General features: G+C 47.9%; 1 protein-coding gene across 1 annotated transcript in view; it reads right to left on the bottom strand.

The window, feature by feature from the left end:
• Positions 1 to 3350: 3350 nt before the first annotated feature.
• ARL3 (ADP ribosylation factor like GTPase 3) overlaps positions 3351 to 13858 on the bottom strand; it is a 30300-nt gene continuing 19792 nt past the window's right edge. Inside the window, exon 6 of the mRNA XM_017804073.1 lies at positions 3351 to 7330. Within this exon, the coding sequence (XP_017659562.1) occupies positions 7283 to 7330 (48 nt within the window). The 3' untranslated portion in view covers positions 3351 to 7282. The remainder of the gene's footprint in view (positions 7331 to 13858) is intronic.

Below are 13858 nucleotides of genomic sequence, written 5' to 3'. Positions count from 1 at the left end.
TCCTCACAGCCCCGAAACGTGACGCTGAGCAGTGAGTGGAGGCTGGGGCTCCCCGCAGAAAGGGCTTCAAAGGTCTCCATCACCCATAGGATGCTCAGAGCATGACTGCACTGTGGGATACAGCAGCCATTGGGGTTTTGACATCTCTGCCAGTTCTGGCATCATGTCCCCATCTGGTCTTGGGCTGAGCAGGGGACAGCTGAGCAGAGAATGGGGACAGCAGCACTAGTCTCAAGGTCCAGGTTGGATGGCCTAGGTGATGGGCCATGTGGCAGAGTCACGCCCCGTGGGCACAGGGAAGCGGCATCGGAGGAGACGGGTTGGGATGGACCAGCCGGCAGCCGCTGTCGGCCGGACCCCATCCCTGGCCCCCCCGGCGTGTGGCGGCTGGCGGGGCCGGGGTGGCGCGTGGGTGCGGGGCGCTGCCGGCTGCCGGAGCTGCCATTGTTTGCCTTCAATCAAGATGTTTCAGGCAGAATCAAAAGCACCAACTGGGGAAATCATCATCACAAAAAATCTTGTGCCTGCAAAATAGGTCAAGTAAGACTCCAAAGAGAGAGAGCGTCTGATCTGCATTGCAAGGAAGAATAGCAACAGCTGTGATCTCCAGTATATATGGATGGGCTGGGGGGGGATAAATATATATATCCATGCATATGTATAACCGCTTACAGCTGTTGGGCCGTATGTTCATTAGGGCCAACTGTTTTGGAGGCAGAGGGATCAGCGCTAATCGGGAAAGGGAGTTTATCATCACATTCAGAGGCAAAAGTGTCAGAAGCAACTGCGGCCCCCCCGCCCCGCAGCCCACACCAGCTGTGCCACGCTGAATACACCCAATTCAGCGTCCCCCCAACCCCCCTAGGGCTGTGAGAGCTGCGGCTCCTGCCCCGGCTCCAAAAGCATCCGTAAGTCAGGCCCCAGCTCCCTGCCCAGTCCCAGACCCAAGCACAGTCCCTGGATGCAGAGAGGTTGCCATGCCTGTTTCCCCATTCCCCAGACCAGCTCTCTGTGCCCATAGCCCCCTGCAGTGTGGACCCTTTGGTTATCCCTGCCTGGTGCTGGCCTCACAGGTGCCAGCTATAAAAATGAACCCAAAATACATATAAATCCTCCTGTCTGACATCAGGGAGGGTGATGGAGCCGGGGCAGGACAGCTGGCTCAGCCACCCAAAGTCGTTGGGCTTTGCCTGGTCGGTTGGGACCCAGCTGTCACAGGCTGGAGACAGCAGTGTCCCCAGCCCATGGTGATGTTCTCAGCATGGGAGACCCACTCCCCCCAGCACTCCAAGCTCCTGGCAGCCATAGAAGCATTAAATGTTGCAGGCTTCGGCTCCCATTGGTAGCATAAAGGTTGCAAAGCCAAGCAGCAAGGACAACTTCTATTTAAAAATATCTCTCATCCAGGTGATTTACTTGCAAGGTGTTCCTGCCATCTTCTAATGCAGCTCAGACATGGGGCCTAACCTACCTACCAGGTCCCCTTCCTTGTAGGGTTATTTATTTGGGGCTGTGCCAGATCGGAGCCACGCAGTCACAGCACATTGCAAGCAGAGGGGCTCCTTCCAACCCTTCCTCTTCTGAGGATTTCTTTTTCCTTTTCCATTTAAAAGGATACAGATACTCATCTTGGTCAGCCAGCTAAACAGGAAATGGAGAGTGGGCACCCCCCACCCCATGCTGTTCCCAGAAAGCCTTTGACAGCATCCCCCAGCACGGGCACAGCCCGACCACAGCTTTACAGGAGTTTTGCTTCCAATCGGTGCTGGGAAGGGAAATAAGCGAACAGATTGCAATAAAAAATCCAACAAGCCCAAATTCAGCCAACTGAGCCCGAAGCTGCCATTTCGGCAGGAGCCAATCATGAGGCTGCAGTGGGAGCTTGTTTCCACTTAAACAAAACAAAATAAAATGAAAAAAAGCTCCAGTGCGGTGCCTGGGTGGGTGCCTGGGTGGGTCGGCTGGAGCGTGGCCGTGGCCATCGGTCTGGCTGCCCCTCACGGATGTGTTCCCAGCAGAGCCCCCCGGGCTGGGGGATGCCAACACAACGAGAACGTGGAGGCTGAAATCTCCAGCTCTGTGGCCGCAGACCATTTCTCTGCTCTGATAAAGGCAGCCATCCAGGGCAGTGCGAGGCCGTAAACAGGGAAATACCGCTCAAAGAGGAACAAAAATCTCAGTGTTTTTTTCTCCTGCAGGCCGTGGATTATTATTTTCTTTTTTTTTTTTTCCCTCCCCACATCCAACCCACTCGGTTCCTTGTCCTTCCGGGAGCACTAAATTCATCATGTGAATGCAAAGCGGGGCTTGTGCGGGGAAGGGAGCTGCGGTTCGCTCGAGCAGACGCATGCAAGGTCACACGCAGCCTCGCCATAAATTACGGTGTGTCCCACCATAAACAGCAACAGGAGAGGGGAAGCGCGGCGGCTTCAGGGGCCGGGGGCCGCAGGGGCCGATACATAACGTTGTGACAAGTCAAACAACTCTCAGGGTGTTCACTTGCCAGAGAAATATTTTTCACATCCAATCCATTAGGCAAACAAGATGAAAAAGTATTTCCTACTTTGCTGAAAAAATACCAAGGCTCAGTATAAAGCGTGCCTTAAAAAAAAAAAAAAAGAGAAAAGAAATTAAGTGTGACCATCTATAATGTGTTTTTTCCAGCTGCTCTGACAGCCTTGCAGGCATCCCAGCCATGCAGGGAGGGAGCTGATGCTTTAAAGAGTTCTAACAGTTTCTCGCTTTTTGGCCTGTCCTGGTGTAGCAGGAACAGTAATGAGTCAGATTAGCTGGAAAGCAACCCCAGATTCGTTTCCCTCCCTCCAAACGCCCTCCCAACCCCACTTCACTGAACCAAACCCAAATCATTTGCTGCTTTCCTTTTTCCCCTTCCTTTTTCCTGCCAGGTCAGCAGGGAATGTGTTTCAAGGCATGCTTTTTTTTAACCTACAACATGATTTTTGAAACAAGAAGATCCTCCCAAAGTTTGCCTTTCTTGCTGGCTTTTTCTGATCGTTTTGGATAAGTGAAAATCTAAAGGAAAAAGGCTTCTACCAACAGTTTTGATCACTTCTAGTACCAGCAACCATCTCTGATGGGAAGACAGGGAAGCAGTGGAAAAGCAGCTTTGCAGACTGACTGGGGGCTCCTTGGGAAGAGGCAATTCTCAGCTGATGGCTGTCAGAAAATGAACCTGGCAAAGAACAAAAGAATCACCCCTAAACACCAGTTGTCTTTCTACTAAATTTTAATTTATTTCCTTTTTTTTTTTGACAAAGACATCTAAATTATACACTGAGTAACAACATGACCAGATATTGCAAATACCCCTTTTTGGTGAAATTCAAAAAGGGAACATAAAAGAAAGAGCTTGTGTGGACTCAGACGGCCCAAGGAATGCAACAGCCGCCACCTTTTTTGGAGAAGGGTGAGACCTGTGGGGCGGGAGGCGAGTTGGAGTGGGTTGGTCTCATCCCAGTACACTTCATAAAAAAGAGTCTGGTGACCAGTTATAGTTTTGATAGAGGGAGAAGTCATTAACATTAACGTACAAGAAACATTATTGGTAGTAGGAAAAATGGGAGAAGGTTGCAAGAGGCTTTGGGAAGCATTCTCCGATGGCAGGGAGAGACATCCTCCATCAGAGCTGCAGTGGGGGACACAGCCACAGCCAGGGGAGGATACGAATGCCCACACCCAGTGCTCACGGTCAGAGCAGGGGCTTGGACTCATGTTTTCTGATGTGCCCTTGGAGAATCTCACTTTTCCACTACCTCTCCCCTCCAGGGAACACAATGGGGTAGGAGCAGGAGAGCCATCTTTCCATCTATCACAAAGGTAGAACCAGATTTAACTATGTGAAAGTGAAGCACAACAAACTCCCCATGGGAGAGGAATTAACCCCTGTGACAAACTTCTAGAGGCCTGGGGTGGGTCTGTCTGTCACTCCATGCCTTTAAATCAAGGCCAGGTATCTTCCTACCAGAGGGGCTCTAATTCAACTGTGAGTCACCACTGGAGGGATGGCGTTTAATGGGCTGTGTTATGCGGGAGGTCAGGAGAGAGGAACATAATGATCCCTTCTGGCTTTAAAAATCTATGAATCGATGCAAAGTGTGGCAGAGCTCCACCCATACCAATGAGAGGTTTGCTTCCCCCAGCCTCACCTTAAGGAGGGCAAAGCCAACAGCGTTGGAAGGACAGAGCCTTGTGTGTGCCATTGCTGTAAACCAGAGCACGGCTGAAGGGCTGGGAGAGGGGCAGGGGCTGCACTGATCAGGGGCAGGCGTTTCTGGCTGGCCCCAGGCAGTTGTGCAGGTGGTGTTTAGCCAGGTGCCACCCAGGGCAGTGAGCCCTGCAGAGGGTATAGCAAATGTAAATACATTCAGATAAGGAGCAGCAAGTGAACAGAACCTCAAATCCTTTTACATTTTCACCAGGTTGCACAGAGAGATGTTTACAATACAATGAGCATTTACAGCCATCACTGCAGGGTGATATACTTAAGATACGGTCATTTTAACCGTCCACCTCCTTCCTCCCAGAACACATCACTCTATCATGGTCTTCCTCTCACTACCTTGCTCAGGAAAACCAAATTAACTGCTGGATTACAGGTGACACTCTTGGCAGTACAGATGCACGCAACCAATACGTGTAGCTACATGCAAACATAATGAATGAGCCAGCAAATGTTTCTGGATCCTGAGTTCAATAAGGCAATTTTCCCTTCCCAACTAAAGTGATAGGAAAATTACTACATATCTATTTTACACACATTTTCAAGTTTAACCAATGTGAGACTTAAAAAACAAATTACCCTCCTGGATGCTTTTCAGCTCCAGGAAGCCAACTGTGGCACAGGTGGGGTGTCACAGAGTAAATTTGCCACTGCTAAAAAAGTAGGGAGCAGGAAAGCACCAACTCAAGTCCCTTGCAAGGGAGAAGGATCAATGCCTGAGCCCCCTGGGGGACCTTGCTCTGTCCTGCCTGGACCAGGGGACAGGTACCCAAGCATTTCCCTCTGCATCTGGCATGCAATGCGGACAAATCCAAAGCTCAAAAGCTCAGGAGTATCCCTCACAAAGCTCTGCCACTCAGCCAGCACCAGGTGTGCCTACAGGAGAGGGCTGCAATTCTTTACAGCACTTGCATCAGGCAAATACATTAATTGCAAGGAAAAGGTGATGCCAGGATTAATTTCTCCTCCTTGGGCTGACCCAGGAACAAGCCATGCCCAAATCTGCAGCATTCTTGATAAGCCATTGCAGCTGGGGAGTCACCGAGCAAGCTGTGTTTAAACGAACATCTCATCTTATGACTCCTTACTCAATCCATGCAAAGCCGGAGCTGTGTCACTTGGTGTCATTAGCTATTGCTTAACAGCTCACACGAGCCCGCTCTTCCCCGCCCCTTCCCCAGTCGTCTGGTTTTTAAAGCAAGGCTGTGCTACTCCAGCAGGCATGTCCTGCCTCTGTGCTGGAGACAGATGCACACGGAGGGTGCTGACTCACGGACGCAGGCAGATTAAAGTTGGATTGGTAAAGCAGTTGCTGTCCCAGCTGTCCCTCTGCCCCCAGCCACAGCAGACAGCTGAACTACACGCGGATCAACCCTGAACCGCTACTGTACATCCTGATCTATGGGGGGACCTGGAATGAGCCCCAGATGATTTTAATCTGCCAAGCTGTAACACGTAGGCGGCCAGGGGCTGCTTCACGTACACTGCAGATGTTTGTGCTGTGAGGTGGAGACATCCAGGGGAAGGGAGGAAAAAAGAGCTGGGAGCTCCAGGGGTGTCAGCCGTCTGCCTGGGTCCATGAGTCAACTCGCTGACGCGTGGTAAAGCCACATGCTTTAGTACATGCAGCTTTCCCCATCCTGCCCGACAGTCCATCTCCAGGAGGTGGAAGGGGTAATGCAGTCCCTAGTCATTCTCTGCCCTTTTGCAGGCAGGCAGCAAACAAAGCTGGCAAGCAGGGCAGTGGGATTATTTTACCATCTGTGCATTAGAAACTGGCCCAGGAGTCACCAAGCTTGCTTCATGCAGGACATGGCTGCTTTGGCGTGGTAATCGTTCCTGCCCACTGTCAGCTGGGGCTAGATTTGAACTGGGGGCGAGGACGCGGAAAACACATTCTCTTTCCTATTTCAGCAACTGCATCCTTTTATGGGAAAGTCAGTTCAGGGAAGAATGAAATCTTGTTTTAAAGAGTGCTTCTCATCTGCCGTTCATCAGCATCCTCACCCTCCACCAGGGCAATCCACAGCCAGGATGGGGCTGGGAGGACCTCAGGCACTGGGCAGCCAGCCCGCTGTGGGGCAGTCCCCCAATCCCTGGCAGGGCTAGGCGAGGCTTGCTGAGGTGGTGGGGTAGGAGAATACATTTTGCACATTTCAAAAAGGAAACCTGGGACCTGATATCTCATTCTAGAAAGTAATCATGGACTTAATTGCATTCTCCTGCAGAGTTGCCTTAACATCAAGGGAAAATCAACAGGGATTGTTCAACATCAAGACTAATCTCACATATGGAACTTATTGAACGGAGGAACCACGTTTTCGCTGGCTCAAGGTGAAACGCTGGGCTAAATTCTCCTTCAGCTGTGAGAAAAGCCCTAGGCATGCTCATCCTGCATTATTCCAACTGTAAAGAGCTTCAATTATACACATATAACCCTTCTCTCCCTTCTACAGCGGTGTCGCAATGCAACAGTGCCTCGTTATGATCAAACTCCTCTTTTATGGCTATAGGAATGTGTGGAAGTCTTCTACCCTCGTTACACAAATGACTCCTTAGCAGCTTTATTTTAAGAAACTACCCACAATTGGTAACACAACCGCATTTTATCTGTCACTGAGGGGAAGCTGTGACTGACACCCGAGCGTGTCCTCAGCAGCCACGCGTATAGGGCAGGTCCTATGCATCTAAGCAACTACAGTAATTCACCACTCCCTCTGCTCCACACTGAATCACAGTCTTGCTTCTGCTTACAAACTTGCTTGCTAATCAGACATTTAATACTATTTATGCATAGGGAGGAAATATGTAATTCCTTTATTGGGATAAAAAAATGATACTAAAGAGCAGGTCAAGTTCCAAATCCAGCAGTAGGCTTAAACCGATGTTGTTCCCTTTTTTTCTCTCTCTCTTTTTTTTTTCTTTTAACAGCTGTAGCTGTGCACAGATGGAAAAACATTTGGTCAGAAAGCAGCAAATTAGTGTTTTCAGGCTAGAATTCTGCTCCCACCGCTCCTCCATTTCCATGCAGCTCAGATCGCTTTACTTCTTCTTAGCACTGACATTTTTGCACACCCAATTCATGCCGTCCTTCAGACAGAGAAAGGTAATGTTAGTCAAGCGAAGGGAAAAGGAATCCCCCAATCCCACCCAACCACCACTCTGCAAGCACCATGTTCTGACTCCTCACAGAACCCCTGCCTGTCCCTCTGTGCCCAAAACCACTGCGGGTTAAAAAAATAAGTGCGTCCTTGCTCAGTAGATGTTGTCACACAGAGGTCATTAAATCTTTCACCTGACCATAAAAAGTATCATCGTCTCATGACATCGCTATGTGTAGGTCCTTCGAGGAAGGATCCCTTTGCAGTCAAGGTATGTCAGCGGCAGATGAAGACTCAGTTCCAGGTTCAGCCAGAGATGATTTGTGTAATCTTGGGCAAGTAATCTTGAGACTGTGGATTTCAGGGGACTGTTTGTTATACAGTCAGCTCCCAGTTAAGAATACGGCTCTAATTCTCTGCTCATCTGCAAGCCTTGAAATCCAGATCCATGAAAGCCACTGCAATACCCAGATCTGGACCCTACTCCTTGTTCCTCAGGGCCCCCACAAAATATGGGCCCTCAGGGGTCCCACAGGGATTCAGTGAGAAGCAATGTGATGATGTTTCAAGAGGCTGATACATTCTTTAAGGTATGTCTGTAAAAATGTGTGGGTGACTTTTCTGGCCACTGCAAGCAGGATTGCAACACTTGTGCCATGAATACCCAATTTGTGAGTTTATTGCTGAGATCCCAGAACGGGATATGCTATTGAAAGCCACAGCAATACTTCATCTGCTCCTGTCATTTATCTGTTAGGAGACGCGCACAATGGAGTGCAAGATGCACAGTCTCCTCGTAGTTGTGTCCCATCGAATTTGTTACCTCTGTCCTGCCTAGGAGGTATCTCTGCTGACAGGGAGGCTGAGATCAAAAAGGTGGCAGGTAGGGGTTTGGGGATGAGAGGGAGCAGCACATATTTGCATTTGGAAATTGGACAAATGTCACCCTAAGAGTTCAGAGCAGGGGATCTCACTGTATTATGTTCAGTGGTCATTTCTGGATCATTAAAACAATAATTAGACCCTAAGAAAGATCAGAGCCTTCAGGCCAACAGCCCCACGGTAGCAGTGTTGCTGGCTTCCTGCACCCTTGTCCCCAAACTGCCAAAAGGCTGCCAAGGACCTCAACTTCCCCGAGGACAGGTGGTCAAAGGCACAGCAAGGCAGGCCCTTCGGGTGAGCCGAGACCCACTGCTGTGCCTCTGTGTTGTCCCTCAGCCACAAAGGTGGTGACCATGTTGGAGGGGAGCTAAAGAGTTAAGAGAGAAGAGAGGGAGTCCTCAGGGCTTAATCAGAAGCAGAGAGGTTCTCACTTGAAAATACCAATTCACCTTGATAACTGTGCTATGTGACACTTCTTATCTGAAGGGGAGCAGCAACTTTTGAAATCAGCCCTTGTTGCTGTGTTAAATAAAGAATAAGTGAGCCCAGCCTGTGCTGGGGTGCACATGAGGCCCTACACTAATAACACTTCTAACTCTAACCTTGGGGAGGGTTGAGGTCTCCAGTTTCATTTATTTATCTCCACAGCAGAGATCAGTGTAAAACAAATTGTCTGAAATCCTCAGAGCAAATGGGAAAAGATGAGCGGTAGATTCATTTTAAGGCCCAGTAGCTTTGTGTCTTCCCCTTTCAATAACACTGATAACCTAGGTGTAAAACATGTAATGCCTTAAGCAATCAATAGTGTGGTTTAAAGCTTATCACTTTAGAGAGAGGGAGGGAGTGATTCCCAGCATGAGGAATGCCAGGACTTAACAATGGGGCTAGGAGGAGAGGTGTCAAGCCTTTGACTCGATTGTGTGCTTTAGAAATCTGCATGATTGCCTGCAAAGAGTAAAGCTAAATAAATAAATAAAAATGCTCCCACAATGATTTCAGCTTCCCCTGCCTCGGAAGCAATAATCACATTTGCACACATCATGGCATACAAGGCAGGCAGAGCTCCTCATTCATTTTGAATGTAGGTTTATTTGCTGAACCAGAACAGCTGAGACAGCTTAAAGTAATAAATATCAGCTGACACCCTCTGCTATTCAGCACAGTAATCTCAGAAACAATACATCACTGCAAAACAACAAACACGCATCCTATCTTCTACCTAATCTGACCACAACCTGAATTCACAGTGATTAAAACTCTGCCTGCTGCCATTGGGGAGCTCGGGAAGGGGAAAGACAGACCGTTTCAGCACCAGCGCAGCGAGGGTCATAAAGCAGAGTTTATGATGGGATTTACCATGGCTGGGAGCCTGGCTGCATGAAGCATTTAACGAGGGCAAAAGAATGACATAGCAAAATGCAAGAGGAAAGGTGAACTCCAAACAGGCTTGAAATACGTAAGTAGGTCACCAAACTTTTAAAGAAGGAATAGATTTTAAAAACCCTCTTCTGGCGTGAGTTAATTGACAGAAAAGAGCACATTTAATCATAAGTATCTCTCTGCTTGCCTGTGATAAAGGGAAAATTAACATGCTCAGCTGTATCAAAGAGGTACGTGTGAGACGCCTTCCTCAGCTACATCCGCAGCTTCTGGTGCAACTTTTTTTGGGGGGAGGGGTGTTCTGCAGTGTCCCCAAATGCTTTGGAGAATAGCAAATGCAATGAAAAGCAAAAGAAACTAAAAGGTATGTTTGCAGTTTTTCTACCGAAGGTCTGAAGCAGGATGAAATGTTGGTAAGATAGAGAAATCCAGGGAAGCTGCTACAAACACAAAGAGCTGCTATGGGAAAGGCACACGGGAAGGAGGAAACAGTGCTTGAAAGAGTCTAGTCCATAAGGAGTCAACTGTTGTCATCCTTTGTCCCTACACACTCTGTCCCTATATCTGCATGCTTAAAAGATGGCTCTGTGAAGAAAGTACAATCCCTACAGTAACATTTAGATCTTGATAGATGTCCTTGTGCTGCTTTGTTGAGACACAGAGTCATTGGCAGGTACTCTGAGGATCGAGGCGGATACAATATTAGTATTCCAGCCTCAAGTCAACCCTGGGAAAACTTAGCCAGGAAAAGATTTCAGATCTTTCAGCTTTGCCTCTCTTAGCTCCTTAACAAGCAGCTAGTAAACTTTACCAAAGCAAAGAGAAAGAACCCCAGGGAAGAGCATAATGCTCCTTGCAGAGAAATGCTGCTCAGCACAACCCCGCCTTGCTGCAGTCCCATCTGCTATTGTGCCAAGGGAGTTGTACTCCAACGCCCTTTGGGAAAGTACTGGTAGAGCCTTCCCTGGGAGAAATAAAAAGTCCTGCTTAAGATTAGCCCACTGCTTGCTTATTCTCTGCATTATCAGCTTTGTGGCTATGGGAGTGAAGTAATCTGACTTCAAACACAGTGAACAAGTCCTTTCCACCCCACAAAAAGCCTCCCGATTTCTGCTCCCCTGCAAGCCAGGGATCAGGCAAGGCCACAAACTTGTGACCCCTAATGTGACCTTAAGGACAGCAAAGCTTAATCCTTTCATGTAATCCTCTGTCTGCCATAACAAATTGGGTCAGGCAAGTGCAAAATTCTCCATCTCTAGCATTTTTGGTATGCGTTATTTTAACCGTCACTTTCTTCTCCCTCAGCACAGGCAGGACTGTGCCTTCATTATCTGTCATTTCCTTGCACCTCGAGTCATCATACAGGCTGGCTTTTACAGGATCCCGCCAGTACATTATCCATTGTTTTTTGCCTGGGCGAAAGCTTATTTTTTTTGTCCTCTGAAGCCTCATATCCCTGATGCAGCACTGTAGACTCCTTCCTTACCATGCTTAAAAATCAGAAGACACTGCCCCGTAATCTGGAAACAGGGTTGCTTTTCCTTAACATGCTCTGCCTGCCTCAGGAGAGCTGCAGTCATCAAAACTGGTTTTAAATCACATTTATAAGTAGCTCCAGAACCTTGTTAAGATGTGGAAGATCCCATTCAGCCTGCCCTGGCTAAGACATCTTTAAGACAAAACTTAAGCTTTGCAGATACCATATTGCCAAGGGGGTCCTTTTCTGGTTCAGTCCTTATGAAAGTGCTGAATCGCAGCAAAGACATAACTTGGGGCTTGGGCTTCACTCTCAACTGGGTTGAAACAGCCAGGGAGGAGATGGAGGCTCAGCCCTTCCCACAGTCCTTTGGGCCAGACGGGCTCTGGCATAAATTAGAGAAGTTTAGTGGCTACTCTCAGTTTCAGTGGCTTTTAATGGTCTCCAGAGAGCCATTATGTTTGGGAGACTTTGGACACAATGCGCTACAGCATCGTTCTGGAGGACAGTTCCTCAGGGCAGGCTGAACTCCTGCTGCCTTGATCGGAGACTCTTGCTTCAGACAAGAAACAGGCTGCAGAGCACAGATTGGTCCAAAGCCTTGAGGCATATTTAATATCACACCCTGGCCCCTAAATAACACCTCCAGCAAGAGGGCAGGCTGCAAAGCAGAGGAGTCCTGCCTGCTTTCACCCCACCACAGCCAGCCAGGGTGAGATGTATATAGCTTTTGCACACCAAGGGCTACAATTGGAGATCTGGTCACAATACAACCCCAAGAGAGCCTACGTGGCACCAGAGAGCCGTTATGTGGCAACAGTTCCCTTGTGTTCCTCTGCTGACATCAGCAATCACCTCCCTCGCTTGCTGAATCCTGTGCAAGGGGCTCAGTGTAGGCTGTTCAGGACTCTGCTCCAGAGGCACAGCCCAGATGGCTGTGGCAGGGAGAAAAAGCTTTCCCGCTTTCCGAACTAGAGCTGAAGGATAAGATCAGACCCAAGCAGACAGTTAGCTTGAAAAAGCCTCTGAGTGTGAGTGATGCCACTCCTCCCTCAATGGCACCATGAAGTCTGATTAACACAAGCGCTGCCCACGGTTACAGTCAGAAGGTAATGAAGTCTTCAGCTGGCATAATAGGGGCTGCCAGCTGGCATCCTGAGACACCGCATGGGGTTTCCAGTTAACCCAGTCACCTCTCTTCTGAGCCTGCTCAGGACACTGCTGGGCCCCTTTTCCAGAGTCCCCAGTGGTTAATTTTAAAAGAGAAGATGACTGTATGGATTCCCCCCTTAATTAATAGTTTTATTAAATAACCCATTTCAAATACTAGTTAAATTCTCTAAATTTATATCATTCTATTAACCATAATCTAATCTCATTAACCTTGAAATCCCCAGTCTTAACTACCCAGTTCTATACACCATGGTGCAAGCAGCTAAACTAATTAAATGACCTTCAAACTATTTCTCCTTCAAGTATTGGCATTATTTATCTTTGCTCACTGCTCTTCCTTCAAGCTATCACAAACATCTTCCCCTATGAACTCTGTTCTTGCATGTGCTCAGCACAAGATATGCCACCACTCTTCAGTGATGTCTCCAGCTCTACTCTAGCTAATACATTCCATCAGCAGCGATGGTAAGTGTACCCGCTCCTTGGCTTTCATTTTGAATACCTGATGCTTCCACATCTTCACTTACTTTGCTGTCACTCACTGTCATTTCTCAAAGAAGTTCTTAAAGCAGTGACCTGAGGTTCAATTACACATACAGAACTCATGTTCTGAGCCACTGGCAGAGATACTGTGTACTAGGATCCTCAAAAACATCATTCTTGATGTCACTCTTTAAACAAGTTCTTTGGTTCTCCTAAATTTTCAGCATGTTGACCCCTCCTTAAGGGTCCCAGGACTGAAGACAACATATCTTTCTAGGCTGATCCAGGTTTAGTTTAAAAGCTGTCTCCCAAACCATTTTGTTCAATTTGCAAGGAAAGGGAGTGCTTGGATTTGACAAGCCTGCAGTTATGCCTGAAGAGAAATGTAGAGGCTCTTTTTCTACGAGCTACAGAGAGTTTGTGATGTCCCTGACCTTTCTGCAATAATCATTTATGGAATAAGCTGCAGTATTTAGGGAAACGAGACTGCCTACAACCAAGAGGGACATTATCTGGCCTGCACCTAAACTGTCTAGATAAGCATGATGAACACAATATATTGGCCTGCAAATACTTTTATTTAGCTCTGGTCTTCTGTTTTTTGGAAGTGAGCGCAGAAGCAGATTTCATTTCCCTGCTAGAGGGTATTGGGCTGTGTATTTTACGCTATTGAATGTATAGCGATGTGCTGTACTTCAGGGAGGAGGCACAGGAAGAAGGTGCTGTCTGTCAATAAAGAAGGGTGCAGTCCACTCCAGAGCACACAGATCAGCTCAAGAAGGAGGCATATTTCAAAGCCCACAAACAGAAAGTGCCACTTCCTATTATTTAGTTCTTCCACATCCAACCCACATCTCTGAATTTCACCTGCTACTTTACTGCTCCTTTACAGCCGGATGTCCATAAACCAGAGGAGGGCCTGGAGGAGGGAAGAAGGTGACCTATGCTTGCCTGAAACCCTGTCAACTTTCCTGATCACATTTCTTTGGACTGGAATATACACTGCCAGTGTGGAATACGTTTCCCTCTACCACCACCACTTCAGAATAAAGATTACAGCTGAAGCCCTTCACTAGACTGGCTGGAACACAGCTGAATTTGTATCTTAGCTAAGTAAATAAA

The sequence above is a fragment of the Lepidothrix coronata genome, unplaced genomic scaffold (genome assembly GCF_001604755.1).
Source record: "Lepidothrix coronata isolate B3197 unplaced genomic scaffold, Lepidothrix_coronata-1.0 Scaffold8, whole genome shotgun sequence".
In the NCBI taxonomy this organism is placed as follows: Eukaryota; Metazoa; Chordata; class Aves; order Passeriformes; family Pipridae; genus Lepidothrix; species Lepidothrix coronata.
The sequence above is the reverse complement of the archived record's forward strand: the minus strand, read 5'-3'. Positions and strand labels throughout refer to the sequence as shown.